Raw genomic sequence first — 27,503 nt, forward strand, 5'->3', positions numbered from 1 at the left:
AATACGTAGTATTTCACCGTAAAAAGCAGCTTGTGTCGCTGCCGCATGGACACTGGAGACTTGGCCTGACTACTAACCTCTTTTTTGGCTCTTTCTGTTCTGCGCAGTTCTTGCCTTAAGCTCTCAACTTTCTGCATCACCAGGTCCACCTCCTCTTCCTTATCTCGGACGTGGCGAGCAAGTTTCTGCTTTTGGGTGTGCAATTCTGTGAGCCGCTCATTGATCTCCATGAACTCCTGCATGGCTAGTTTCCTCTGGCAGTGTGCATCTTTCAGCTCTTTGGACTGGTTTTTTAATCGCTCACTAGCCTGGACTAGTTCCTACAGTTTTGTAAAAAGAATATAAGTTACCAATTCTGCAACCTGGGGGCCAAATTTGCCCGTCAAAGTTGCTATCATGAAGTCAAGAGGAGCCAAGATTATTCACCTTAGGATAACATTAAAAAGAAAGAAACTACTTTGGAACAGCTATTGAGAGCATGCCGCCCTGTTCATGGTCTCAATGCCTCATGCAAAGGAACAGCGTATTTAACCTGCTGGTACCTTGGTTTCTACAAATGAATAAAGAGCACAGGAATACAAGATGTACTGGTTAAAATAAAGATTTTATGATATTTAATGTATATCTGTGCATATAAAAAATAACACCTGAAAAGCTCAATTAACAAGTTCCATATGTAGAAGCTAGCTCCCAATACTGAGAACACATTCTTCTCACGTACATACTGAACACTTAAAATGGAACAGCATAAGCCATAAAGCAGTTATGTAATTTCAAAGAACAGATATTACACAGATCAAGTACTATTAATAACATTACCATTTAAAGAGAAATCAAAAATAAAAAGACAAAATTCCACAATTCAGTCAAAAAGAAAGATCATAAAAATAGTTAAGTATTTTTAAAAACTAAGAATGTTTAGTGCACTGTAAAACTTGCAGTAGGAGGGCTATTTGGCAGAAAATTTATAAGCCTGAAATACTTATATTGAAACTAAAAAAAATGCTTGACTTGCGATGAATTTCCACATAAAAAGTTAGAGCTAGAGCAACACATTAACTCTTACCTCCAAATATGAGAAGATAAAGAGCATAAATGAATGAAAAAGACATGTGAGAATAATGAGGATCAACAAAACCAAAAGCTGGTTCTTTGAAAAATAATAAAACAGCAAACATTTGATGAGCTCAAACAGAGCAGGAATAAATGCACAAGGAAGTTCTTAGGAAAGAGGTTATAACTACAAATCTAGGAGAGACCAAAAAAGATAATAAAAGAACACATGGAAAAACTTCATGCCAATGAGTTTGTTAACTCCTGAAATGAACAAATGCCTACAAATGTACAGTTTACCAACAGTATTTCAAGAAGAAATAAAATGCCTGAATAGTCCTGTAACAACTGAAAGAGCTAAATAGATAAAGCTCTCCCACCCCCGGCAGGAGAGCATCTCCAAGCTCACGTGGTTTTGCAGTTGATTCCTCCAGTGTTTCAAGGTATGACATGTTCCTCTTATACAAACTTTTCTGAATAACAGAAAAAGAGGCAATGCTACCTAACTCACTCTATGAGACCAGTAGAATCTTGAGTATCAAGAAAAGACCAGAAAGGTAAGGGTAATCAAATTACAGGCTAATCTTACTGATGCAAATAAATTTAAAAAATCCTAACCAAATCGGTTCCAGCGACATATGAAGTGAGAAGCATGACTTCTGGAACTAGAGTCCTTGTGTTGAAATTCCAGCCCCATCACTTTCTAGCTCTATTATGATCTTGAACAAATGCACTAAACTCTCTGTGCGCAGTCTTATCATTTGTAAAATGAGAATCACAGGATACTTACACAGATTAAATGATCTAATATATGTAGAGCACTTAAAATAATGCTATTAGAACTGATGCTATGTGTTACCTGTACTCTCATTTTATTTAGGAGAAAAGAGATGGGCAATTTATATTTAACCCAGATAGGCTGAAGAGTTTAATGTTAAAAAGTCTGTAAGTGTAACTCGGTACATGAACTTATTAAAGGAGAACAATCATATAATTCCGTTAATAAATATTAGTAAGTCCTAGTAACTTGTTACAACAGTGTGCATAAAAAGCACATCTAATAAATTTGATACCCATTATTGATCAAAATGATTAGCACAAAACAAACAGAAGATAACTTCCTTGACCTGATAAGAAGTATTTACCAAAAACATACAGAAAACATTAGTGGTGAAATACGAGAGACCCGTGCTCTGAAATCAGGAATAAGACAGGAGTGTCTGCTATCACCAATTCCATTCCACATAGCATTGGAGGTCTGCACCAGTACAGTAAGAAAGGGAAGGAGAGAAAAGCCGTAAAAATAAAAAAGGAAGAAACAAAACTGTCATTATTTGCAGAAAACTTGAAAGAGTCTTAAGTATGTTATTACAGTTAGTGAGAGTTTAGCAACACTGCTAGAACAAAATCAGGAAAAACGTAATTTTTAAAGATACCATCTAAAATACCAAAAAATAGACAGGATAATAAATTCAAGAAAAAGCAAACAGGACCGGTATACAATTTTACAGAAAAACATTTTAAAGGAATTTAAAGATATGGAGCCATGGGGCATGCTTGTAGATAAAAAGACTATGAAATGCAGAGAAAATACTTTTATGTTTTTATACAGTTAGGTCTTTCTAAGTAAATATTACTGAAACTAGAGACTTGGGAAAGACTTTTAAAGTAATTTATGTATAATTTAGATAGTGAGAAAATCCAAAGACATTTAATTCCCGGACGTGTTCCCATTTCAAAAAGGAGCAGAGAGAGAGTTAAGAGCCCGACCAGGGACAGACCCTCTTTATAAAGCTGGCAACTCTGGGCAAACCTTTCCACTTGAGTGATTTATTTCAAATATTCCCAAGTGTCCTGGATCCGTCTCCTTAGGTTTCCAGGAGAGTCTCAGAAGGGCGGAGGGGGGGGGGGGGGGCAGGAAGTCTGCCTCTCTTCTCTATTTACACACGTGCCAATTCACTTTCCCGGAGCTCCTAAGCTACAGTACAGACTCTGCATGTGTGGGGGTCAGGTTTTAACCGCCCAGCAATCAATGCATTGCCCCAAAGCAAGACCGACACCCAGGGAGCCATGTAGCTATTTTTGGCTCTACGTAGAGCAGTCTCCCCCTTTATTCATGGATTCCCTTTTGGCGATTTCAGTTATCCTTAGTCAACCCAGGTCCGAAGACATTAAATAGAAAATTCCAGAAAGAAGCAATTTAGAAGTTTTAAATTGCCTGCCCTTCCGAATGGTGTGATGAAGTCACACGCCATCATGCTCTGCCCTGCCCGGGGTGAGAGTCACCCCTTGGTCCGGTGTGTCCTGGCTACAGCCACTGCACGGTGGTGAGTCACTTACCGGCTTGCTTGGCCCTCTGTCAGGGCACCGCAGGGCTCATGTTCAAGTCTCCCTTACTTCACTTGATATGTACGGGGGGGCAGCCCTACCCACGGTTTCAGGCACCCACTGGGGGTCTAGGAACACACCCCGTGGATCAGGGGGACGACTGTAAATCACAACAATCTGCTCTGTTCTTGAAGTCTGCGTGTACGTTTAGTATAATATTAATAAATAGGGGCAGTAAGAATTTAAAGACTCAATACTATAACGATGTCAATTCTCCCGAAACTGCTCCCCAGACTTAACATAATTGTACTGCAAATCCCATCACAGTTGTCCAGCAACAGAGAACTGGGAGGCTGAGGCACAGGGGAGACTGAACGCAGGGCAGAGGTGCCATTGCACGTCACGGGGCATGGGGGGGGGGGCGCGGGGGCCTGGTGGGCCACATGGGAGAATGGAAATCAATCCTTAGCTCACATGATGCGCAAAAGTAACTTCTGGTGCATTAAAATTTAAATATGAGAGACCAAACTTAAAAATTTCTAGATAAAATTTTAGGACAGTTGTTATTTTAATTCGGATTTCTTATACAAGCCAAAAAGTGCATGAACCATGAAGATACTTATAAATTTGACTACATTAAAACTTACATAATGTTACATTTATTCTTTCATGTGCATCAAATGAAAAAACTTTTTTTAATGTCCTTGGGATTTTTTAAAGGTTTTACTTATTTGTTTTTAGAGAGAGGGGAAGGCAGGGAGAAGGAGGGGGGAGAAACAGTGATGTGATCCAGTTGCCTCTCACACACCTCCAACCGGGACCTGGCCCACAGCCCAGGCACGGGCCCTGACTGGGAACCGAACTGGAGACCTTTTGGTTCCCAGTCCAGCACCCAATCCACTGAGCAACACCAGTCAATGTGAAGAAAATCTTTAAAGAGTATCTGCTGCCTATAAGATATTAACCAAATCATTTAAAACTCTATGCGTATAATCTGTTTCTTTTCAGCATGATTCTCTCCTCAAAATATAGTGTTATTAACCTATATGTTAATAGTTGTTATAAATTATACATTATATAATTATGTGGTATATAATTATTTTACAGGGTCCAGCATAAATAATCTTTTGTAATTACAAAATCATAAGCATGTAATTCTGTAACATAACAAACACCACACTCAAGCACACCATGTGACTTTAGGTGGAATGTTCAAACTGCTGTCCATCTAATGTGAGACATTCACACACCCTACCAACCACACTCAAGTAAATAAAGCCTTACTTCCGCCGGACCCTGTATGTTAACATTAACAGTGTATTAGCAAATACACCATAATTAATAACCCGTTATTATACATCTGGATATCAGCTTCTCATCTTGTTATGTTAACTAAGTTTAGCTGAGTAGTCCTACCTTTAAATACCTAACAGTAGCCACTAACATTACTACAATATTATTAAGACAAACACAACATCCATAAATTCCAAATATTATTAAATTGGCCATAAATTTAAATGAATCTATATACAACACTGCTTGAAACTACATCAAGAAAAAAGTAAAAATTCAATTTACTAACCTAATTCAATTTAACCTTTATAGATTTCTCTATTAGTGTTTTGTTATTAGCCACATCAGCAAAAGGTTATTTGTTTTATTTTTAATTACCTCTATTTCTTTATTGAAAGCAAGACTTATAAATTCCCCGCAGAGGGATTTCCTTCTGCATTTTCAATGTATCATATGCTACATCACTGAATGCAATTTATACTGCACCATAAGCCACTCATTTCTTTATTACACTGGCTAGTATTAATTCCAACATTTTAAAATATCCATCAGTGAAAGGCAAGGTACACACAACATGTGGTTTAAGCTAAGTATTTTCTCTAGTGCTTAGTTTTATTTTCCCTATTGAGCTGCATTACAGTGTCCCAGCTGTTAATATATTTTGTTGATGTGTATAACGCTGTTCAAGTGTTGCACAGAGCTCCTATGAACATAATTTTAGTTTGTTCACCTATGCTGTAAAAGATAAACTGACATTTTTAAAAAATCATTAAAGCATTAAAGAAATTTTCTAATATAATCTTAAGAATTTTGATATCAGCAAGTCACAATGAAAATGTGCCTGTATCTTTAATTTGTACAGACACTAAACTGATTTTTATTATTCTTATTTCTTGATAACATTTCTTTTTCAATAAATTTCATTTTTAATCAGTCCTTTGAATATTAACTTTGCAAAAGAACAAAAGATTCTGAATTTTAAAGCCTGAATATGTTTTTTCATTACTAGCTATTAATCAAATGATATACACCAAATCTTAAATTTTTAAACCAACTTTTTACAATGCATTAGTATTACTGTATATGAATGCTTTCAATACACAAATTAAACAAGATTAAGAATTCAGAAAAGCCTTTAACAATCTATGTTTTTACCTTATTTAACTCTTCCCGGTCTTGCTGTAATGTTTTGATTTGTTTTTCATAAGCCTTGATTTGTCTAAAAGCATCATCTAGCTCTCGCCTCACTGAATTAGCTTCTTCAAGCTGTTGTTCCAAATGACTCGATTCTGAAAGAGAAGACAATGTTTCATTTACTATTTGTATAAAAGATGCTGAGGAACTAATGCCAATGTGAAAATGTACAAAGTGCCCTAAATAGCTATTAGACTAAAAAGACCATACTTCTAAAAACAGTACCTTCAGAACCAATTAACAGAGTAAAAGTAACAAAGAAGAGCAAAACCAGCCAAATGAACAAGGCAGTCAGGTCAGTCAAATCACTGTAAGATGCTTTTGCTTCCAATATTGTGGTTCCAGATCCCCCAACCTGGTTTCACTAGTGACGACTGAAGAGGAAACTTTGGTTTCTGAAAGTAAGTACCTGAAAACCTTCCATCGAAATCAGTTCCTCTGGAGAGGGAAGGAAATTTAAGGGGGAAGGAGGGAGGGATTTGGAGGAACAAATGTGAAGGACGCAGGGAAGAGAGCTGGGGGGGTGGAGATGGGAGGGAAGTGGGGAGCATGGGATGGGGGGGCTGGGATGAGAGAAATAGACAAAAAACTGTACTTGAAAAATAACTAAATACAAAAAAAGAAATCAGTACCTCTGTTTTTGAGATAAAAAGACGAGGGTCACGGGGCTGACTGAGTATCAGAGCTAAGACTCAAGGCACAGAAGGGCTTTTTTTCCCCTGTTTTCTTTGAGCCCGGAAATTCTTGCATCAACCTCTCCAATTTAGAAAGTAATGATATTAAATAATGTTTAGCATGATAAGTTAAAAATTACAAAATAAAATAAAAGTATTAACTTTAGTATATATTTAAATGATATTTAATAATAAGTGGAAATAAAATGTTCCTGATAATATTTAAAGAACAAGCCACTGAAAACAGAAAAACTGAAACGCATTCGCTGACAACTCTGTGCGGGGCACTTCCTGCTCTTTTCAGCCTCGTTACTCCCAACGAGCAGTGTCAGCTCCCCCTGGTAGTTTGTCAGAGATGCAGAATCCCGGGCCCCACTCCAAACCCACTGAGCCGAACCTGGATTTTAATAAGATTCCTAGGTGACTTGTTTGCAAATTAAGGTATGAGCGCAAATACATACACCATTGTGCATTGTTGAGTTAAATGCTGTCCACAAACCAAGTGTTTATAATACATTAGTCCGACAGAGTCACTTAAGTGTGTCAGTGTGTCACACACTCACTGGTTCCAGATTTCTTAAATTCAATAACTAATACTTACTGCCCTAAAGTCACAGATTTAATAATAAAAGTTTATCCATCTTTGGGGTTTTGAAAGTCTAAATGCTGCCATGGACAGCATAGTTTATTTTAGAATCTCGAGAATCGTCTGCGGAGCTGCACTGGGTAAACTGCACAGGGCTGAGACAGAGTCGGGGGGACTGGGAGAACGGTCTGAGGGTCTCTGACTCACGAGAGCACTGCCACAGCTCTTCCATTACGCCCTTATCCCTACAATAATGCGCAGCTCTTCGGAGCTGGATTGTACTTCCCATCTTGAGGGGCACAGCATCGACCAGTGCCTCTATCCACTCCCTAGATTTCTCCTTGACTTCCATAGCTTAGGGGAGGGGCTGGAAGGGGACAGAGATGACTCCAAACCCTGAAAAAGTTTCCTATTTCACTCAGAAATAATCCAAAGTCCCTAAAACACTCAGTGAGACCCCACTGATCAAGCCAGGCCCTCTCCAGCCCTGTACCTGCCCAGTTTGTCCCTTCCATCCTCCCTGCAAACCTGCTCATTCTACTCCAGCCACACTGTCCTCCACATCTCATCTGAACTCAAGAGGCCCATTCTGACTGCATGGCCTTTGCACTGGCTGGTCCTTCTGCTTGGAATGCAAGTTCCCAATTCAACTGCATGGCCAGACCCCTTCCCTTCTTCAGGCTTGTGCTCACGTGTCACTTTCCCAGTGAGGCTCCTACCTGGACGACCCGGCTTAACATGTAAAAACTCCTCCTCTTGCACTTGTGACCCACTCCTCTTATCCTGCTGTCTTTAAGCACTTGTGCCTTCTAGCATCCCCAGGGCCTAAAACCACACCTGGTAACACACAATGGGTGCTCGATAAATATTTGTTGAATGAATGGATACACTAGGTATATCGAGAGTTGTCAAAATTATTTTTAATCTATCTCAGCAATACACTGAAACATAAACTGTTACAAAGAAAATAAAGTTTAACATGCCTTAACGCCTGTACAGGTGGCATTCCTTTGACCTTCCTTCCTCACTCCTAACACTCTTTCCCCTCCTCATATGTATACTTTGCCAGACGAATTCCAACGGAGTATCCTAAACTAACAGGTCTTCCAAAAGAGTCATCTTCATAACTAAAACCTGGGTTAGGTGCTCCTCCTGTGTTTATTCTCCCCACAGCCCGCACACATGTCTGGCAAAAACCATTCGTTTGTCTCCTCCCCAGGCCAACTGTGAGCTCCCGGAGAGCAGACACCCGTCTTACTTCGCTTCCCTCACTGGCACACAGCCCGAAGCATGTAACATGTGACTAACAATAAGCATTTTGTGTGCAAATAAAAGATTTTTTTAAAATCTACTAAAATGAACAGAAATTTACCTCTTACTTGTTTCCTTAGTTTGTCAATTTCTTCCTTCAAGTTTCTGATCTCTAAGTCTTTGCTCGCCGCCAGTGGGCCGTCGACAGTGGAATGCTGCAAGGCCTGGACGGTCTGTGTCGACTCTTAAAACAGGTCAGTAAAAGAGAGAGTAAGGAATCGGGCCACACTTGAAATTTTTACAACGAACAGCCATATGTATTTCTTTCTAGAGAAATCCTAATATAATTCTACTAATCAAAACATCTACCTACTGGGGAAAAAAGCTTGCAAACACATTAATTTTAAGTCATAAACTCCCCTGCACTTGTCTTTAACATGAAAACACACAGCGGGGGCAGGAAAGCACCATCATGTGACACCCCCAAAGCACTGTCGGACAAATGAAAATGGAGACGGTGTATGAGGGAAGGTTTGGGGGTGCTCATCCCCCAGTTTACTTAACTCTATTGTTCTTAACGGTTTCTCGCCAGGGTGTGCAAAAGTGCTGGCCTTCCAGTTTCATCTGTGAAAGTTGAGGCCCACCCACAGATGGCTTTGGCTCACAGTTTGGTTAAAATAGAGATTATTGACCTTGTGGTTCTAGTTAGAAGATGCAAGGTATTACAGAAATGTTAACTCGATTCAGGCTTATTCCTGACAGTATCAAAAAATATGGAGTAAAAAAACTTTAAAACCATTTATGTCAAATGAAACCCCACTTGTCCTAAAATTGCTCTTCTGCTATCTCATAGAGGGTTCCCAAATAGTAAGTCTCTACCTCACCCCAACTTTTTGTTGGCGTAAATGCCACTAACTGCTCTACACCAGTCAGGTACCACGTAACACCACCCGGTCGTCAGAAGCGCAAACATCACGGAGCGCGCCCAGCAAACCTACTGACTTGCGTGCCACACTGCTGCGTGACTGGTGGTGCAGATCTGTTTACACCAGCACCACCACAAACAAACGATTAACGAGTTGCTCTACGACTTTCTGACAGCGACGGTGTCACTAAGCCAAAGGAATTTTTCAATTCCATTATAATCTTACAGGACCAGCAGGGTATATGGTGTACGAGACCCACTGTTGACTGAAACGTCATTAGATGGTGCATGATTGTACTTATTTATATGCTGCTTTATGGAATTTGTTACTTAGATAATTTATGTAATTGCTCAACTATATTATACACATATAACTGATTAAACTTCAAACGACTGTGACCTTCAGAGGACAGATTTTTCTAATTCATCTTCACCACCTCTACAGAGAATACCATCATCATCATTATGAACAATGGTAAATAAATATTTGTTAATTGGAATTAAAGGTTAAAATACAACCATACTGTGCATCCAATCATGATATTTTATGCCCAATAAGAAGTTCTTACATGTTTCTTCAACTTTGGGTTTGCTGGAAATTCATGCTTTTTGTATTTTATTGTTTTTAAAAAAAATACTCTTTGTTTATTTTAAAGACATCTAAGTTGGGAGAAAAGAATGAGGAGACATAAAAATACCCAGTGGACATTAGCAGGAGCTACTTTTCCTCCGACACCCCACATTCTGCAGGGTGGGCATGGGGGGTGTCCTTGCTCATTTTTGTCATCGCTGCCCTCCCCGTAAGTCCCAGGCCTGCTACGATGCCCTCTACCTGCTTATATAGTTACCCGCTGTGCTACTCTTTCTCTGAGTAACAGTTTTACATACTGTCTGCTGCCCCTCTTCCCATTACAACTCTATTATTCTTAGTGACCCTAACGTCAGAATAGACAATCTACCCAACCCCGTGTCTTCCCAGACACACACAGCCCCGGTGGCAGACTCTGTCGGGTTCTTACCCAGCAGCTAGTCCTCTCTCTTTGCTTGTAAACCAGCTCAGGTATCAGGCTTCAGTGTGCACAGGTAAGTGGGCCCAGCCAAAACTGTGGGCGGTTTAAGCCAGTTATGGTAATCCCATTCTACATCACCAGTACTAGTTAAGAGTTAGGTATGCGACCTGGGTATACCTTAGAAGTCCACTAGGGGGCTTCACAGAAAGACTTTAATCTCCATTAAGTAAGACATGAATGAGAGAAAGTGGAACTTCTCTTTTGGGGTTTGTGGATGCATGAACACATGACGTCTAGAGCTTCGGCAACACTGTGGCACCGTGAGGGGAGGCCAGCACGACCACGGAGCCAACCCCATGATCAGCACTGAACCCACCTATTTCTGATTTCAGTGAGATAATAAACCCATATTGGTTAGGAACCCTACTACCTGCAGCCCAGAACAGAGAAAGGGAAAACTCTATCTGAGTAAAAATAACGCAAACATCTATATGTTACTTTTACCCATAATATTTGTCGTTCAGTAAAAATTGTGAGACATCTGAAAAGCATGAAAGTGTGATCAATAATCAGGAGAAAAGGCCAGAAAATACAGTGAGACCCACAAATAATTGTGTGGTTGGAATTATCACCCAAGGACATTAAAAAATAGAGAAAAACATAAAGATGAACATTTTCAACAGAGAAATGCAAACCGTAGGAAAGAACCAAATGGATATTACTGAACTAAAAGAGACTATACCTGAAATTAAGACTCAGTAGGAGACAGGAGTAATGAACCTGAAGGCCAGTCAATAGAAAATATTCAAATTAAACACAAAGAGACTAAGAATGGGAGGATCAGGATAAGAAATGTGGGCCACAGCCCAACATACAGACACCAGTGGGGTCCCAGAAGGGGAGGAGTGAATGGGGCAAACACACGCATATGTGTGTCCACAGAGATTACAGTTGGGAGTTTTCCAAAATTGATAAAAGATGTCAATTGAGATTCCAGGAACTCAGCACATCCCACACAGGATTTTATATTAATACAAAGTAAACTGTACGTAGGCAGAGTCTAGTCAAACTGCTTAAAACTGAAGTTAAGGAGAAAAGCTTAAAAGCCAGGAAAGGAAAACCAGTGCGCATGCAAGAAACCGAGGTGAACAGCTGTTTTTTCACATACAGTGGATGCGGGAAACCAGCAGGGTGGTCCCTGCACAGCAATGAAAGGCAGAAAAGGCCAGACGTCCAACACAGCAAGAGGTCCTTCAGAAGTGAAGGCAAAGGCATCTCAAGACAAAACCTGAGGCTTTGTCATACATCCAAAGAAATACTAAAGGACATTTTCAGATTAAAGAAAAACAACTCCAGATGGAAACAAATCACCAGGGAGAAATAAAGAGCACTAGAAGGGTAAATATTTAGGTAAATAAAAAGATGTTTTAAAAAAATTAACAGGTAAAGAAATAATGTAAAGTAACAAGAACATAAACGCACTGAAAGGTTTACAACGTAGAGATAAAGCTTATGACGACAATCACACAGAGGGCTGTCGCAAGGTTTTACGCTGTCTGTGAAGTGGTAAGCAAAAGTTATTTTTTAGAAAAACACAGATGAAGACCTAACAGAAAAAAAGGGGAAGAATGTTCTATGGGGACTTCACAAGACTATCCAAATGTATAGCAAATATATGAAGACACTCAACCTCATTACTTACTAGAGAAACACAAATTAAAATCAGAGCCTACTCTAGTATACAGACACCAGAATTGCTAAAAGCTGAAAACACACTACCCCATGTCCCAGAAATCCTACTCCTAGCTGGATGTCCAAGAGAAATAAATACATATGACCGAGAGAGAGAGAGAGAGAGAGAGAGAGAGAGATCATTCTCAGAAGTTAGGTGCATAAAAGTCAGTATCTGGAAATAACCCAAACGCTCAACAGCAACAAATCACATGGAATGTTCTAAATGTTTGTGCCCCGTCTCCAAATTAATATGTTGAAATTCTATCTACCCAAAGATGATGTTATTAGAAGATGGGGCCTTTGGTAGGTACTTGAGTTTTACAGTGGAGTCCTCATGAATGTAATCAGGGTCTCATAAAAGAAAGCCCTTGAAGATCCCTAGGCCCTTCTGCCAGCTGAGGATGAGCAAGGAGACACTGGCTATGAACCCTCACGTGACCATGGGGGCATGCTGACCTTGGACTTCAGCTTCCAGAACTGTGAGAAATAAACTTCTGTTGTTTTTAAACCACCCAATATGTTGGATTTGGTTATTCAAGCCAGAACATACTAAGACATTAGATAAACATGATTTTAGTATTAATGTACAATGTAACACTAAACAGCAGTACAAAAAAGAACTATTGATAAATACATAACAGATGAATCTGAAAAACCCATTGAGCGAAAGAAGCCAGATACAAATGAGATCATACTATATGATACAGTTTATGTGAAGTTCAGGAACAGATAAAATTAACTAATAACAAAACATTAGGACAGTGTTTACTTGAGTGCTGGAAAACTAAAGGGCAGAGGGCACGGAGGAGCTTTATGCTAAGCTAGGACTGCCTTGTACATTTGGGGTAAAGGTTACGTGACTGCACATATATGAACATTTATGCACACTTTGCTGTATGTATAACACCACTTAAAAATCAAAACAGAGTAACAGCAGCGTCACGGTGACATGGGTCATTCCTCTATCTCCCGTGACTTGCACCTAACTGGACAGCCACTACTAGACACAGGCGTCCTGTGCAGCGGTCCAGTGCACCCGAGAGGCCCATCCCACCGCAGACCCACAGGTGGGTGGACCTGACCTGGGGGGGCTCCAGAGCTGTGGGAGCTACGGTGGGGGGGGTGGCAGCAGAGCCCTTTCTAGCAGGGGAGACAGAGAGTGAGCACAGTGAGTACGTCTGCCTGGCCCAGAGCGCTGCCGCTGGGGGGAGCCTTGTGCTCTTCAGCAGCACCTGGCTTTCTGAGGAGAGACCTCGGTGACCGGGGAGGACCGGGGAGGACCGAGGAGGACCGGGGAGGACCGGGGAGAGGGCAGACAAAGAGAACTAAACTGCACGCTGTCCGCCCACAGACCTCTGGGACTCCCCAACCTGAGGTTCCCCCTACCAGGTCGGGAGCACACCCAGAGTAGCAGGTGCTAAGCACACACCTCGGACTAACTCTGCCGCCAGCATTTAAGCCTATTTAAAGTCAACTCCCTTAAGAGTGACCAAAACCTTGTGCTGTATCGCCACCTTCTGGAAAGCCAAAGAAGCCAAAGAAAGGCTTTTGGTTGCCAAGCTGTTCCACTGCTCGAATCAAAGCAAACCAAGTCTTCCCTCCCTAAACAAGGAAGATACTGAAGGACCACAGTGCTGCAGCACAAGAAAAGGAAATGACGGCTCTTCAGCAGCCAAACTCCCAGACCCGGAACACTGCAATCTGATAGAGGATTCAAAATAGATGCTATGAAGACATTCAACAAAGTAAAAGAAAACTTAGAAAGGCAATTCGGTGAACTCAGGAATAAGATTAATGAACAAAATAAATGATTTCCCGGTGAGGCTGAAATTATAAAAGAACCAAGCAAAAATTCTGGAGCTGAAGAACTCAGTACATGGGATGAAGAATGCATTAGATACAGAGTCCTGGACACAGAGCAGATCGCATGGGAGGGAGAAGAGCAAGCTGTACAAAAGGTGTTACAAATGACTCCGGTGAAAAGGAAAGAGAATTAATTTTGGAAAAAGTGAAGAAAGCCTACAAGAGTTGTCTGACTCCATCAGAGAAGCCAGCATATAAATAACGGGTGTATCAGAAGGATCAGAGAGGGAGGAGGAGGCAGCGTGCTTAAAGAAAAAATAGCTGAGAACTCGCCAAACCTGGGGGAGAATTAGACACCCAAGTCCAAGAGGCTGATAGAACACTTTATCACCTCAATGCAAAAAGACCTCCAACATACAGTAAGGTAAAATGATCAAAAGTCAATGATAAGGAACTAATTTTAAAGGAAGCCAGGAAAAAAAAACCCCACAAAGGAAGCCTCATTAGGATATAAGCAGATTTCTCAGCAGAAAGTTTATAGTCCAGGAGAGAGTGGAATCACATTCTCAGAGTATTAAAAGATAAAAATGGCCAGCCAAGAATACGCTAGCCAGTAAATTTTTCCTCTGCTGCTAAGGAGAACAAAACCTAAAGTTCTGTTTACTTTCCCAGGTAAACAAAAGCGGAGGGGAAATTTCTCACCTAGGAGAAATGGTGACAGGAGCTCTGCAACCTAAAATGAAAAGATGAAAGTACACAAAACCCTGATTAAGATGACAGCCAGAATTAGGAAAAACTGTAGCTCTATTTTAGGATAGTGGTAAACTCTTAGTATAGAACAAATGTCAAAGAAAAAAAAAGCACTGAAAATAACTATAGCTACTACAATTTGGTAACAAATTGACACTGAAGAGAGAGAGAGAGAGAATTTGTGACATCAGGAAATAAAAGGGGGGAATAAAAGACGGAACTTTTATAGGTGAATGAAGATAAAGGACTATCAGCAGAAAAAACAGACTATCCATAAGACATTTTACGTAACCCTTGTGTAACTACAAAGCAAAAATCTGGGGTACAGACATAAAACAAAAGGAGGGGGAGGCATGAGCGTGTCATCAGGGGGAACCATCAACCCACAAAGGTAAACAGAAACAGGAGGTTACAGCATCCTCCTGCTATGCCAAGGTTGCAGGTTCGATCCCCAGTCAGGATACATACAAGAATCAACTGACAAGTACATCAATAAATGGATCAACAAATCAATGTCTGTGTCTCATTTTTTCCCACCCATCTTTTATACAGGGGTGAGCAAAAGTAGGGGTACAATTGTGAGTACACAAAACAGAGTTCTTCCTCGTATTATTATTATTACTTACTGTATAAATTATTTGTATTATTTATCTCCTTATTTTGTATCCATACTAATGGTTTACCTTTTAGGCACTACTGGCTGGTCATTTAACCTACTTTGGCCCACTCCTGTGTGTGTGTTTACACACGTACACACAGATACCTGTGGGAAACCAATGCCATTTTGTTTCCTATTGATTTTGTGAATTTACATAAATATTACACTGTATTCTGCATAAATTTCTACAACCTGATTTTTCTCTACTTCATAAAAAAAATTATTTTCAAGATAAAGCAACCACTTATAATAGACAGCCCCTAACACTGAGTCCAATTCAAAAAGGAAACATATTGTCTATATTCACCTTGCAGCTTCCTACTCAATTCCAGCTTTTCCTGTTCAAGGCGTTTAATTCTTCTTTCATAAGCCTCCGTTGCCAGGTTGTTCTCTAGGGTCCTCTGGACGCTGGCGTCCAGATCCAGGGAAGCAGGGCCAGCGCTGACTCTCAAGCAGCTCCGGTCGGAAAGGACGCTGGGGAGAGGGGAAACGTGCATTTACACCGGAACACAAAGCTTAAAGAAGAAAGGTAACCTTCGGAAACCATTTGTTTAAAACGTGGATTTGAATACCTCGTTGTAGGTAGCCATCTAGAATGACAGTGGAACTTTTCTTCTTTGCAAAATCAGCATAAACGACTTTTTAGAAGCATTTTTAAAAAATGAAAACCGATTTAACCCAAATTACCCTGCATTTATATTAATAACCAAAAATTGTAAAATGAAGTTTGCTGAGGGATTTTTGGCAGCTTAAAACAACGTAACCATCTCAGTGAACTGGTGGTCAAAAGCACCACCATGGTCCTCCTCCCTGGAACTCAGAATTCAAAGGTGAGATGCTTTCTTCAATGTAACAAAATTTAAATAAAAATATTTGAGGTGCTGGACACTCAATAGTGAGAATAAAACGTGCCCAATGTAGAGTTCATTCTCCAGTGACAGAGACAAAAATAACCAAGATACGTAAAATATTCAGTACATTACATAACATTAAATGCTAAAGAAAAAACAAGTGAGGGAAAGGGGGAAATAAAGTACTGAGAGGGAGGAAATAAAAATTTAGATAAAGTGGTCAGGAAAGTCGTCACTCGGAAAGTAACTCTGACTGGAGCCCAGAGGGGGGGGGCTCTGGGAATACTGGGGAAAAGCATTCCAGGCGGATGGAACAGAAGTGCAAACCCTGCAAACAGGAGTACGTCTGGCACATTCATGGGCCAGAGAGGAGGCCTGTGTGGCTGGCATGGGGTGAGCAAGGGGAACAGTCGTAGTGGGCAGAATCAGGAAGGTAAGTGACGTGAGACAGCCACGCAGGGCCTTGTCAGAACTTTGGTTTGGAGTCGGGGTCCAAGGTCACCAGAGGTGGGGGCGGTGGGGGCGGTCCTGAGAAGGGGAATGACATGATCTAACCTAACTTTTTTAGCAGGATCACTCAGCCAGGTGCAGAGAAAGTAAGAACCCAAGCCATGAACATGTGAAGTAGGTGGGGGAGAGAGACTTGAAGCAGGAGAGAGGAGGCGGTCTCAGCTGGAAGTGCACACCAGGAGCCGTGAGTAAGAACCCGTGAGAGCACTGGGCAGTGTGAGTGGGAAAGACCCAAAGACTAAGCCGCGGGACAAGGCGGATCGGGAGGCAGCAGACCAGAAAGGCGAGGAGAAGTCAGGGGGTGCACTGGAAGCCCAGAGAAGAGCGCGTTTTAGTGGTAAAGAGTCAGGACAAATTAGATGAGAGCAGGCCAGTCAGACGGACCGAGAACTGATCACTAAGTTTAGCCACATGGAGGTCGGTGGTGAGAGTGACAAAAGCAGTCTGCGTGGGGTGATGGGGGCACAGACTTGACTGGAGTGGTGTCAAGAAAAAAACAGTGAGGAAAAAAGACAAAATACAGGCAACAGTTGGAAGTAATTTTGCTGTAATGTGGAGCAGAGAAATGGCTGGTAGCAGGTAAAGAAAGTGGGGTTAAGAGAGAGTGTACACTTGGCTGTAAAATGGGAGGAAGCACTGCATGTTGGTGGGCTGATGCGGATGATCGGACCGTGCGGATGACAGAGAAGGGGAAAAATCGACGAGGGAGCAGGGAGGGGGGGGGGAGGGAAGGGGCGGGGGGGGGCCTCAGCTCACAGTTCACGCGTAACAAGAAAAGCATGTGGGCCCAGGCGTGTGCGGGACGTAAACGTGGCGATGGGAGCTGTGGAAGTTTCTGTGGTTTGCTTCGTCCTCTGGTGGGAGAGGCAGTGAGGTCAGGAGAGAGTGAGGACGACTGTGTTGGGAGGAAAGAGCACAATCCGGAACAGCCTCCAGGGCAGTGGAGGCGTGAACAGGCACTAGGGTAACAGGGTGACCTGCCCAGCAGTGTAAGGAACCTGGAGTCAGTGATCCTGACTGGAGGTGAGGCCAGTAAGAACAGCTACATACTTTTCCTAGACACTGAACTGCACAGGTATAGGCAGAATACTGAATTGTAATAATGAATGTCAACTTAGCAAAGCCAGTGGGACAAAAAGACAGTTGAGTAGTTGAGGGACACTCACAAGGAGATACCTCAGTCACTGTCCAGGAAATCTGACCTGGGTGAGGGGGACAGAGAAGGGACGAGTGGAGCGAGGGTCAGTGACAAGACGGTGAAGACTAAAGAAGGTGAAGAAGTTGAAAGTTCTGTCTCCTGACGTCTGGAGAGCGTTAACTCGACAGCAGGGGACGCCCCTATTTCCCGCCCCACTGCTGTTAGATTCTGAGCCATCTGTCCTATTCCTTCTCCCCCCAAAAGAGTAACGATTCTCTCTGTTCTATTCATTTTGAAATGTCTAATTTAGTCCAGCAGTAGCTTCAGGCTATTTTTAATTTTTGATTTACAAAGTTCTCTTACACATTATATACTTTTAAACCACAATTCATTTTCATTTTCTTTAAATTGTGCAAATTATGTCAACGTCTGAAACTTACCAGCTACTAGTGTAGGTAAAACCAACAAATGGCAGGTGGTGGCCAGAAAACGCCGTGTGTGTTGGTGGCGGCATCGTCTCCTACAGGACGTAAAAACACCTGGTGAGAACTGGACACCTGCGGCCTGCCGGCTGTAAAAATGAACTGCCAACGGGGAAACATGCGAATGTTCAATTCGGAAACACTGGTAAGTTTGGTACAGATGGTCAGTGATATATTTAGACCATGAACACTGCTATCGTAAAATTCGAATAAAATGAAAGATGAAAAGTCTGACTGACAGAGAGCGTACAGTCCTTTTTCACGTAGTCCATATCTGCAAATTTGCCTGGTCACTGACATTTATTTGTAACCCAAAACCAGTATTCACAGCACTTCAGTAGACAGGCGCGGAGCAAAGCAAACTCTGGGCTGCCCTACACACGCTCCCGGCTGGAGCTGAACAAGGGACACCTGCCTTCTTGTGTCGGCTCTCACACCGCGCAGAATGTATGCTCTTTGGGTCTAAGTGTACCACGTTTTGCAGCTCCGTGCTTCTTATGGGTGATTTTCTGTTTACATGGCCCCCAAGCACGGTGCCAACGCGCCGTCTTTTGTTCCTGCGCAGGAAGGCTGTGGTGTGCCTTACGAACAGAAAGCGGCGGCGCGCCCGTTCAGCATGACTTACAGTGCTGCTGGGCGTGAGCTCAGCGCAGACGCATCGGCAATATCTATTAAATAAGCTGTCTTTAAGTAGAAATACACGTAGAAAAAAGTTACATACTGATCGGTTGATAAAAATGTGTTGACCACAGGCTCACAGGAACCTGCACCTATTTTCCCCAGGGGCAATGGTTCACTATTCTCCAGTAACAGTGTTCACAGCAATGTCATCAACCATAACTACCATAAATAATAACTGACTGCACTGTGTATTTACTTTGGAATGATTCACAATTTCTGTTAATGGTAAATATAATCCTAGAATAGAAAACTGATGAGGAAAGTCTAACTCTTTTTTGTGATGTTTAGAGAGGAAAGTATAAGGGGTTATTTTTTAAATTTTTACTGAATTTATTGCGGTGACACTTGTTAATAAACGTACAGTTTCAGGTGTGCAGTCTGTAACACGTCATCTGTATACTGTAGTGTGTGCTCACCACCTTGAGTCCAGTCTCCTTCCATCACCATCCACCCCTCACCCTCTCACCCCCCCCCCCCCCCCCCCCCCCCCCCCCCCCCGCTTCTCTCCACCCTCTGTTGTCTCTGGTAATCACCATATTGTCTGTGGCCATGATTTCGGGGAGGGGGCGTTTAGGGAGGACTGGGGTTTTTTTGCTTATTCCTTTCACTTTTTCCACCCAGCCCCACAAGCTCCCTCCACTCTGACAGCTGGCATTCTATTCTCTGTCTCTACGAGTCTGCTTCCATTTTGTTAGTTTATTTTGCTCATTAGATTCCACACATAAGTGAAATCATATCGTACTTGCCTTCTTTTACCTACTTACCAAACAGTGAAAGGGGATATAAAATTCATATAAAAATTCTTAGTGCAGAATAAAATAATTACAATGAAAATTCAAACTAAGAAGGCTAAAAAGGCAAAAAACATAAAAACTTTATGGTCTTTTTTTTTTTTTCTAAATTCTAATTTGATATGACGTAATGGTTTAGGGCAAAGGTTGACAAACCACACTGGCCATGAGCTAAAAATACTTGGCTTTTTGGCTGACCTGCCGGCCTGCCACTTGCCCCCAACAGGGCTGCAACTTCCGGCTGGTCCCGCTGCAGGTCTTCTCTGCCCACTCAGTCCCTGCCAGGTCTGCGGTCTTTAGCGGTGACACCACTGGGTCCGGGTCCCTAGCTCTCCGACCCATCAGCCCCTCGGGCAGCAGAACTGCTGGAGCTCCAGGCTGGCAGCTCTGCGGCCCCGCCCACGCAGAGCGAAGGGGGTGGGGAGCTGTTCCTAACCAAAGTTCAGTGGTTTTTCATGAGGAGGTGTTTCTCAATTTATTTACTATGGTGGATTGGTCAAGCCCTGAAATGGCTGTGACCATTTTGTCCAGTTTCACGGTGGTTTTAGGAGAGATGTGCTTGCCGCTTCATGCTGCCATCATGAAATCCACGTTTTAGGAACTCTAATGGCATAACTAATCTAAGAAGTAAACCTTTGAATCTTAATTTTGCTCCTAGTCATGAATAACTAAGTTCAGCTCAGCACATTCTCTCAATTTCTTGAACTTGTGAGAAAATAAATACCAGAAGCCATTACTGTCTGATCACTGATAAGATGGTCCATAACGTTTCTCCACAACCATGTTACAAAGAACAGGGACAGAACTTCACATTGTCATACTCACAGTGTTCTTTAAACAATCGTCATCCACATCAAAATTCGATGTATCTGTTGGGCTACTAACTTCTGGAATATAAGGTGCTTCACAGTTTCGAATATTATCCCAGTCAATCCCACTGAAAAAGGGATGTTTCTTAAAGTCTTCTATTCCATTCTGACCGAGTCGATGCTCTCTGCTGCAAATGAGCCTTCGAATCAGATCCTTGGCATTTTCAGATACATCTGTCACTTGAGGCGGAAACTGAAACCTTTCCTAAACAGAATAAAAGAAACAGATATAAATCAGTATTTAACTTACCAAGTTGCTTAACACTTATTGTCTTGAAAATACATTTTATTTTTAAAATATCTAATAAGTTTAGACTGATACAAAATACTGATGCTGAAGGAAATACAGGCATGAGTAAAGAATGTCTATGTGAAAAACTTTCAATTTCATATTTGACTCAGTCATACATGTACTGTAAAGATAATAAATTAAATGCTAAAATACCTTAAACTACTGTCAAAATCAAGAATATTCATTAAAATAGAATTTTCCTGAATATTTGGAGAGCACGGATGGTTCACAGAAGCCACATACTAATGATTAAGTGATAACCATAAACATTTTGAAAGAATGTGATATGGACTTAACACTGTTGGAAGAGTTTTCCTCGAGCCTCAGAGCAGTCAGCACAGGGAGGTACTACTACCACCCTGACTTCTACAGAAGTGGAAACAGGGCACAGAGTTCAGCAGTTCTCTCGAGACCACACACCCAGGAATCGCAGAGCTGGGAATTCGACGGCAGCTGTCTGACTCCAGAAGCTGTGCTCTGAACAATCGTGTTGCACGATCATTACAGCACAGTGATTTCTCTCTGAAATGCTTTACATGCTTTCCACTCTGTGGCTACTTACTATCCTTCGACTGTTCATCACCATTTAGTAGAGCATCTTTGCAACCAGGGAGAAGAGCATCAGTTCCGTAAAACTGATTTATGTATGTGTGAAGCAAGTAATCGTAACTGTCACTGGGGCAAATTAAAAAGAACAGACTGGCCCTTTATGGGATACTCCTAGTCACATTCCAGATCCTTCCAATTGCTCATAACTTTCCGAGACCAAGCAATCAAACCCATCCTTTTTTTTGTTATGAACCATCTATTTCCACCTCATTTTGTCCTGAGGGGGTTAAAGTTTTATTAACTCGTTCCTGTTGTGCATCCGCATTGTTCCCCGCACTTTGTGATCACAATACTGGAAGAAGTATTCTGGTACGTACATCTTTGTTCTACTGAAGATTTCCTTTGGGTAGATTCCTACAGCTGGAGTTGCTCAATCAAGAGTTCCTACCATTTTTTAGACTCTGGATGCATACTTAGAAACTTTTTGATGGAAGAGTATATCAATTTATATTATCAATAATGTCTATTGCACTGGATTACTCACAGTATGGAGTACTATTATTCTTTTCATTTTTATCAATTTGACAGGGGAAAAGTATCTCATGCTTATTTTAATTTGTGTTTCGTTTATTACTGCTGAGGCTGAGAATCTTTTAAATGCATTCAATCATGGTTACATTGTAGCAGTGATGACTGAAAACAACCTGTTTATTCTAGTAGAAGCTGTTTCATTTCCTACTTATTACCTTCTCTAATAAAATATAGAAGGTTAAAACTAGCAATTTTTTACATATAATGATAGACTTTTGATTATTCAGGCCTGTCACGTCCCCTATTAGGGTAGAAATTAGATTATTCACTGTTTTCAGAAAAATATCTTCTTTTTAAATCACGTTAAATTTACTACACGTATTATTTCCCATCAGTATGAAAAACAGACACGTATACTAACTTTGTGATTCATGATTTTTCCGTACGTCTCCACCAGAGATTCTGCATAAAACGGTGTTTCTCCATAAAGCATCTCATACATACAGACCCCCAAAGACCACCAGTCACACTCGGGGCCGTATCTGCCTTTTCCATCTTCCATGGCTTGAAGGATTTCAGGAGAGATGTAATCTGGAGTTCCGACAGCCACTGAGGACTGGACCTGAAGAAGTTCATATTTTTAGTACTCTGCTATAAATACCAGCAACAAGTAATTTTAAGTTGAAAGTATTTACATTTACTTATATAATAAACAGTATCTTATAACAACTTTGTCAGTATCTGAATTTAGCCTCCTTGAACATATAAATTAAATTTTACATAATCTCCACACTAATAGTTCTCCAGGTTCCATAATATAATAGAACCTTTATTACAGCTGTTACTAAATTGACACATTTAGGGTAACAATATGATTTAAACGCCACAACCACAAAACTGAATATTGAGTTTTGAACACTTTTTTCTAAACTGTTATTTTTTGCATTGAAATTAATTCACAACTGATTAATATATACCTGTATCTATCTGCCTTTCTTTCATCAGGTACTGTTAGAACACTGTTACTGATAATCTCACACACAAAAAACTGGGACTGTGAAAATTTTACAATTAGTTATGGGGATAAAACCCTGAAAAAACATGGCTAATACTTCTGAGCAACTTGGAGATTATTTTAAATACTTAATGGAAGCCTAAGGAAATAAATGATAACAATGTCCTGCAAACTACTTATTAATTTTTAAAAATATTAAAGAGGAAAAATATATTCTTTAAAAAATAAAAGGCCAATAAACAAAAATTGGGGCATACAATTATGGCAACTTAGATATACATTAGAAAATTATAGCGAAAAAAGAGTCTGGGAACAAATTTTGTAAGATATTCTAAAGTAAAAGAAAACTGGTTCTTTATATGGTTTGAAAAGAACATACCATAAAATGGACATTCTCAGGGTAGAATAATGGTTAATATTCTGAATTTTCCAAACTAAATTACCATTCTTAATAATCACTAGAACAGACTTCCTCTTTGGCAATACCTAGATTAAGTACTTTGAAAACTCATACATTCCAAACTGTTAAAATTACCAGATAAAATAAAAACGATCATTTTTTTAATAAAAATATAAACTTTCTAAAACATAACAACTCTTCAGGGCCAGTGATGAAGAGCTCACTGAGAACCAGGGGTGGGAAGCATTGAAGTGCAAGTGGGATTAGGGAATTGACAGTTTCCATTTCCTAGGCTCTTGGATTTTAACACTGAGGACAAAGGAAAGGTCCTGAGCTCATGTGAGGTTTGAAGTGAGAGGTTGCCCCATGTAACCTTTACCCTAACGGTTACCCTCGATGGTATTCTGTAAACAGAAAGTTGAATTTCCAAACTCTGCCACTGAGCGGAGAAAGGATCAGACATTCTGTCTACCCTGATTCGCAGCTGATACGTGAAGAAAACGCCCTCCGCTACAAATCCCTAACTTTAGGTCACAGCGTCCCACCATCTAGGGTTTTAATTCACAGAACTTCTATGGCCCAGAAATTCTCAAGCCAAGAAACTGGCAAAAATACTGGCCCCAGTTAGATGCCCCAGAAAGCCTAGCATCAAGTTCAAAGCTGCTCTGGGCACTCATGCTCACACCTGGCCACATGGAATTCCCACACATGCAAGCCCATCGAAGGTGAGTGAGCGCACAATCCCATAATCAACTACACAAATAAACGTCATGAGCAAAAGCCAGAAATCCGAACAAACAATATAATTAGACTCCTAACAACTGACGGTTCTACTTCATGAAATGTTTCAATTTATTAGACATTTAAAAAAATTAAAAGCATAAGAACAAAGAAATGAAAAAAATCAAATCAAACAGAAGTCCCAGAAGTTTAAAAAAACCTAGTCATTGAAATAAAGTAGTAAATACATAAAATGTATGAAAAGGTAAAGAAAACCAGATACACATTTATGCACATTGTAGTTAAAAACTAGAGTACCAAAAGCAAAGAGATTAAGAATGTTAAAGAGATTACCAAGCAAGAACGACCATTAGACTGACAGAGCAATTATTAATGCTAACAGCAGCCAGAAGAAAAGAAAATTACTTCTTCAAAGTAACGAGACAAAATAATTACCAAAATTATAGCCCCTACCTACCTAATTGCAACACAGGTATGAGGATTGAGTAAAGATGTTTTCCCACAAGGATGGAGGGAACTACCATACCCAGTCCTTGTCCCGTAAACAGAAGCATTAAAGAACACAGTTCATAAAACAAGAAATGTAATCCAGAAGGAAGAACGGGATGCCGGATGCAACTGTAAACAAAGAAGGCAGTAATGACAAAGAAGAGAAGGAAGAGGACGATGAGCAGCAGGAAGAGGAGGAGGAGGGACAGACGGAGAAGGAGGCGGCAAAGGAGGAGGAACTACTTGAAGACTGGAAAGGAAGGTGAAACCAAAATCCTAGTTACAGTAACAAATTCTGAAGGGAGCATTAGGGTTGAAGTGGTCTAAGTTTCTTTTTTAAAAAATATTTATCTTATTTACTTGTTAATTATTCTTTTTAATGGTGGTAAAATACTCATAACATCAACCTTACCACCATAACCAATTCTCAGTGTCAAGCTCAGGGACGTTGAGTACACGTACACTGTTGTGCGACCCTCACCACATCCATCTCTGGACCTCTCTTCATCCTGCAGAGTTGAGACTGTCCCCACTGGACAACTGGTCCCTCGTCCCCTCCCCCAGGCCCTAGCAGCCACCACTGCACTTTCACTGAATGTGACCTGTCTAGGGAGCTCATATAAGAAAAACCGACTGTATTTGTCCTCTTCTGTCTGGTTTATTCCTCTCAGCATAATGCTTGTAAGGTTTATCCACGCTGCAGCATCTAAGAGTTTCCTTCCTGTGAAGGCTGAATAACACCCAGTGTATGCACATACGTTTTATTTATCCATTTATCTGTTAATGGACAGATTTGCTTATGTCCCCTGGCTACTGTGAATCACGCTGTTACTGAACATGGGTGTACAAACATCCTTCCAAGTCCCTGCTTTCAGTTTCGTGGAGTACACACCTAGACGTGAAGTTCTTGGATCATGCGGTAATTCTATTTTTAATTTTTTGAAGAACTGCCGTACCGTTTCCAGAGAGGCTACAGAATTTTACATTCCCATGAACAGTGAGCAAGGGTTCCAATTTGTCTACACCTTTGTCAACACTTGCTTCCTTCTGTGCTTCTTCAGAGGAACCATCCTAATGGGTGCGAGGCAGTATCTCGCCGTGTTTTGATCTGCAGTTCCATAATGATGGGTGATGCTGAGCATCTTTGCATGTGCTCGTCGGTCATCTGTGTACCTTCTTAAAAGAAATGTCTACTCAAGTCCTTTGCTCATTTTGAATTGAGTTATTTATTATTGAGTTGTAGGAGTTATTTACACATTCTGGATACAACACTCTTACCAGACATATGATGTGCAACTATTTTTCCCCATCCCACAGGTCACCTTCTCCCTACAAGGACTGTGACCTGGGGGCACAGCAGTTTTCACGGGTGATGCTGCCCAGTTCATCTGTTGTTTATTTTTCTGCCTGTTGTGTGGTGTCCCTGCCAAATCCAACATCAAAAACTTTCCCCTGTGTTTTCCTTTCAAGAGTTTTATAGTTTCAGCTCTTACAGTTAGGTCTTTGATCCATTTTGAGTTAATTTTTGTACATGGTGTAAAATATGCTAAGATTCTTCATTGATTAGGAATATGGTAGAAAAACTGATTAACTCCAGACTTCATGTAAACAATGAATGTGAAAAAAATTAAGATAAACATTAAAATATTTGAAATAGAATGCATCATTTCCAAAGAAGTAAAAAACGGAAGTAAAACTAAACTTCACTGAGCCAATAAAAGGCAGGAAAGAAGGAAAAAAGAAAAACAAGCATATAAACCTGTAACAAATAGCACAAGATAGAGTACGAGAATATAGCCAAACACATCAACAACATGAAGTTCACAAATTCCCCCATTAAACGGCAGCACTGTCACACTGCACGGCCCATAAAACCAAAGTGAACATATTTTACGACTGTCAGCAGTAATCTGTTGTAAAGGATGCACCCAAACAGGAAGACACTACAATGGTAAAAGGAATAGAAGAGACACAGCAGGCGGATGTTAAACAAAGTGAAGTTAAGGAAGCCATATTAATATCTGTCAAAGAGATTCTAAGGCCAACTCATTATTAAGATTTTTAAAAATTTGTTAATTATATAAGAACACACCCCAGAATAGCAATTCTGAGTAATATGTAACAACATAGCTACAAAAGAGTTGTAAAAATATTGATAATTATAGGGAAAAATTAATAATTTAATATCATAGTAAAGATTTAAAAATGAAAGAATATACACCAGGAAAAAACTGGTAAGATTATTAAAAATTTGAACAAATTAACAACTTTAATCTTATGGACATATATAGAAGCCTGTACCCAAAATTTAGATAAAAAATGTATTCTTTTCAACAAACATGTAATACTTATAAAAACTAGGCTGTTACAAAGTCAAAGAGCAAATCTTGACAAATGCCAGAACACCGGTATCAAACAGACCCATTCCCCACTAAAATAAAACTAGAAATGAATAACCAAATAAATAAGTGAATATAATATTTTAGATATTGAAAGTCATACAGCAAAATAATAATTAATGGTCCACAGCAGAGTTTTAACTAAATTTGGAAACTATTTGGAACTAAAAAAAAAAGTAAAATGCTCTCTATCAAAATTATGAAGGAAAAGAAAAGCACAAACATTTGAAATGAAAAGAGGACAAAACTACACATGTGACAGTTTTTAAACTAGGAGCATAACCTGAACAACTTTCAACGGATAAAACTGACAACTCACTGACAATAGGCAATGTTCATAGAAGAAAATACAACTTAATCAAAACTGACTCAGGAAGAAATAGAAAACCTAAGAGACCTACAATCATTGAACACAGCAACAGGCTATCAAACTGCAAATTTTATTTATTTTTCAAACTGCAAATTTTAAAAAGTTAATTTATAATAGCTTCCCCCCAACATATGCA

At 40.4% G+C, this 27,503-nt stretch overlaps 1 protein-coding gene across 5 annotated transcripts in view; it reads right to left on the bottom strand.

The window, feature by feature from the left end:
* Window positions 1-27,503, bottom strand: part of CDC42BPA (CDC42 binding protein kinase alpha) — a 172,225-nt gene that overhangs the window by 74,339 nt on the left and 70,383 nt on the right. For 3 of the 5 annotated variants that reach the window (XM_037138820.2, XM_037138818.2, XM_053659563.1), the window contains 7 exons: window positions 22,375-22,575; window positions 20,538-20,786; window positions 18,199-18,278; window positions 15,567-15,733; window positions 8,501-8,623; window positions 5,830-5,963; window positions 78-320 (listed from right to left, as the gene is read on the bottom strand). In XM_037138820.2, coding sequence (XP_036994715.2) covers window positions 78-320; window positions 5,830-5,963; window positions 8,501-8,623; window positions 15,567-15,733; window positions 18,199-18,278; window positions 20,538-20,786; window positions 22,375-22,575 — 1,197 coding nt within the window. The remainder of the gene's footprint in view (window positions 1-77; window positions 321-5,829; window positions 5,964-8,500; window positions 8,624-15,566; window positions 15,734-18,198; window positions 18,279-20,537; window positions 20,787-22,374; window positions 22,576-27,503) is intronic. The other 2 variants (XM_053659562.1, XM_037138819.2) reach the window with 1 other exon arrangement.

Source organism: Artibeus jamaicensis, unplaced genomic scaffold (genome assembly GCF_021234435.1).
Source record: "Artibeus jamaicensis isolate MK-2021 breed Jamaican fruit bat unplaced genomic scaffold, CSHL_Jam_final scaffold_754, whole genome shotgun sequence".
In the NCBI taxonomy this organism is placed as follows: domain Eukaryota; kingdom Metazoa; phylum Chordata; class Mammalia; order Chiroptera; family Phyllostomidae; genus Artibeus; species Artibeus jamaicensis.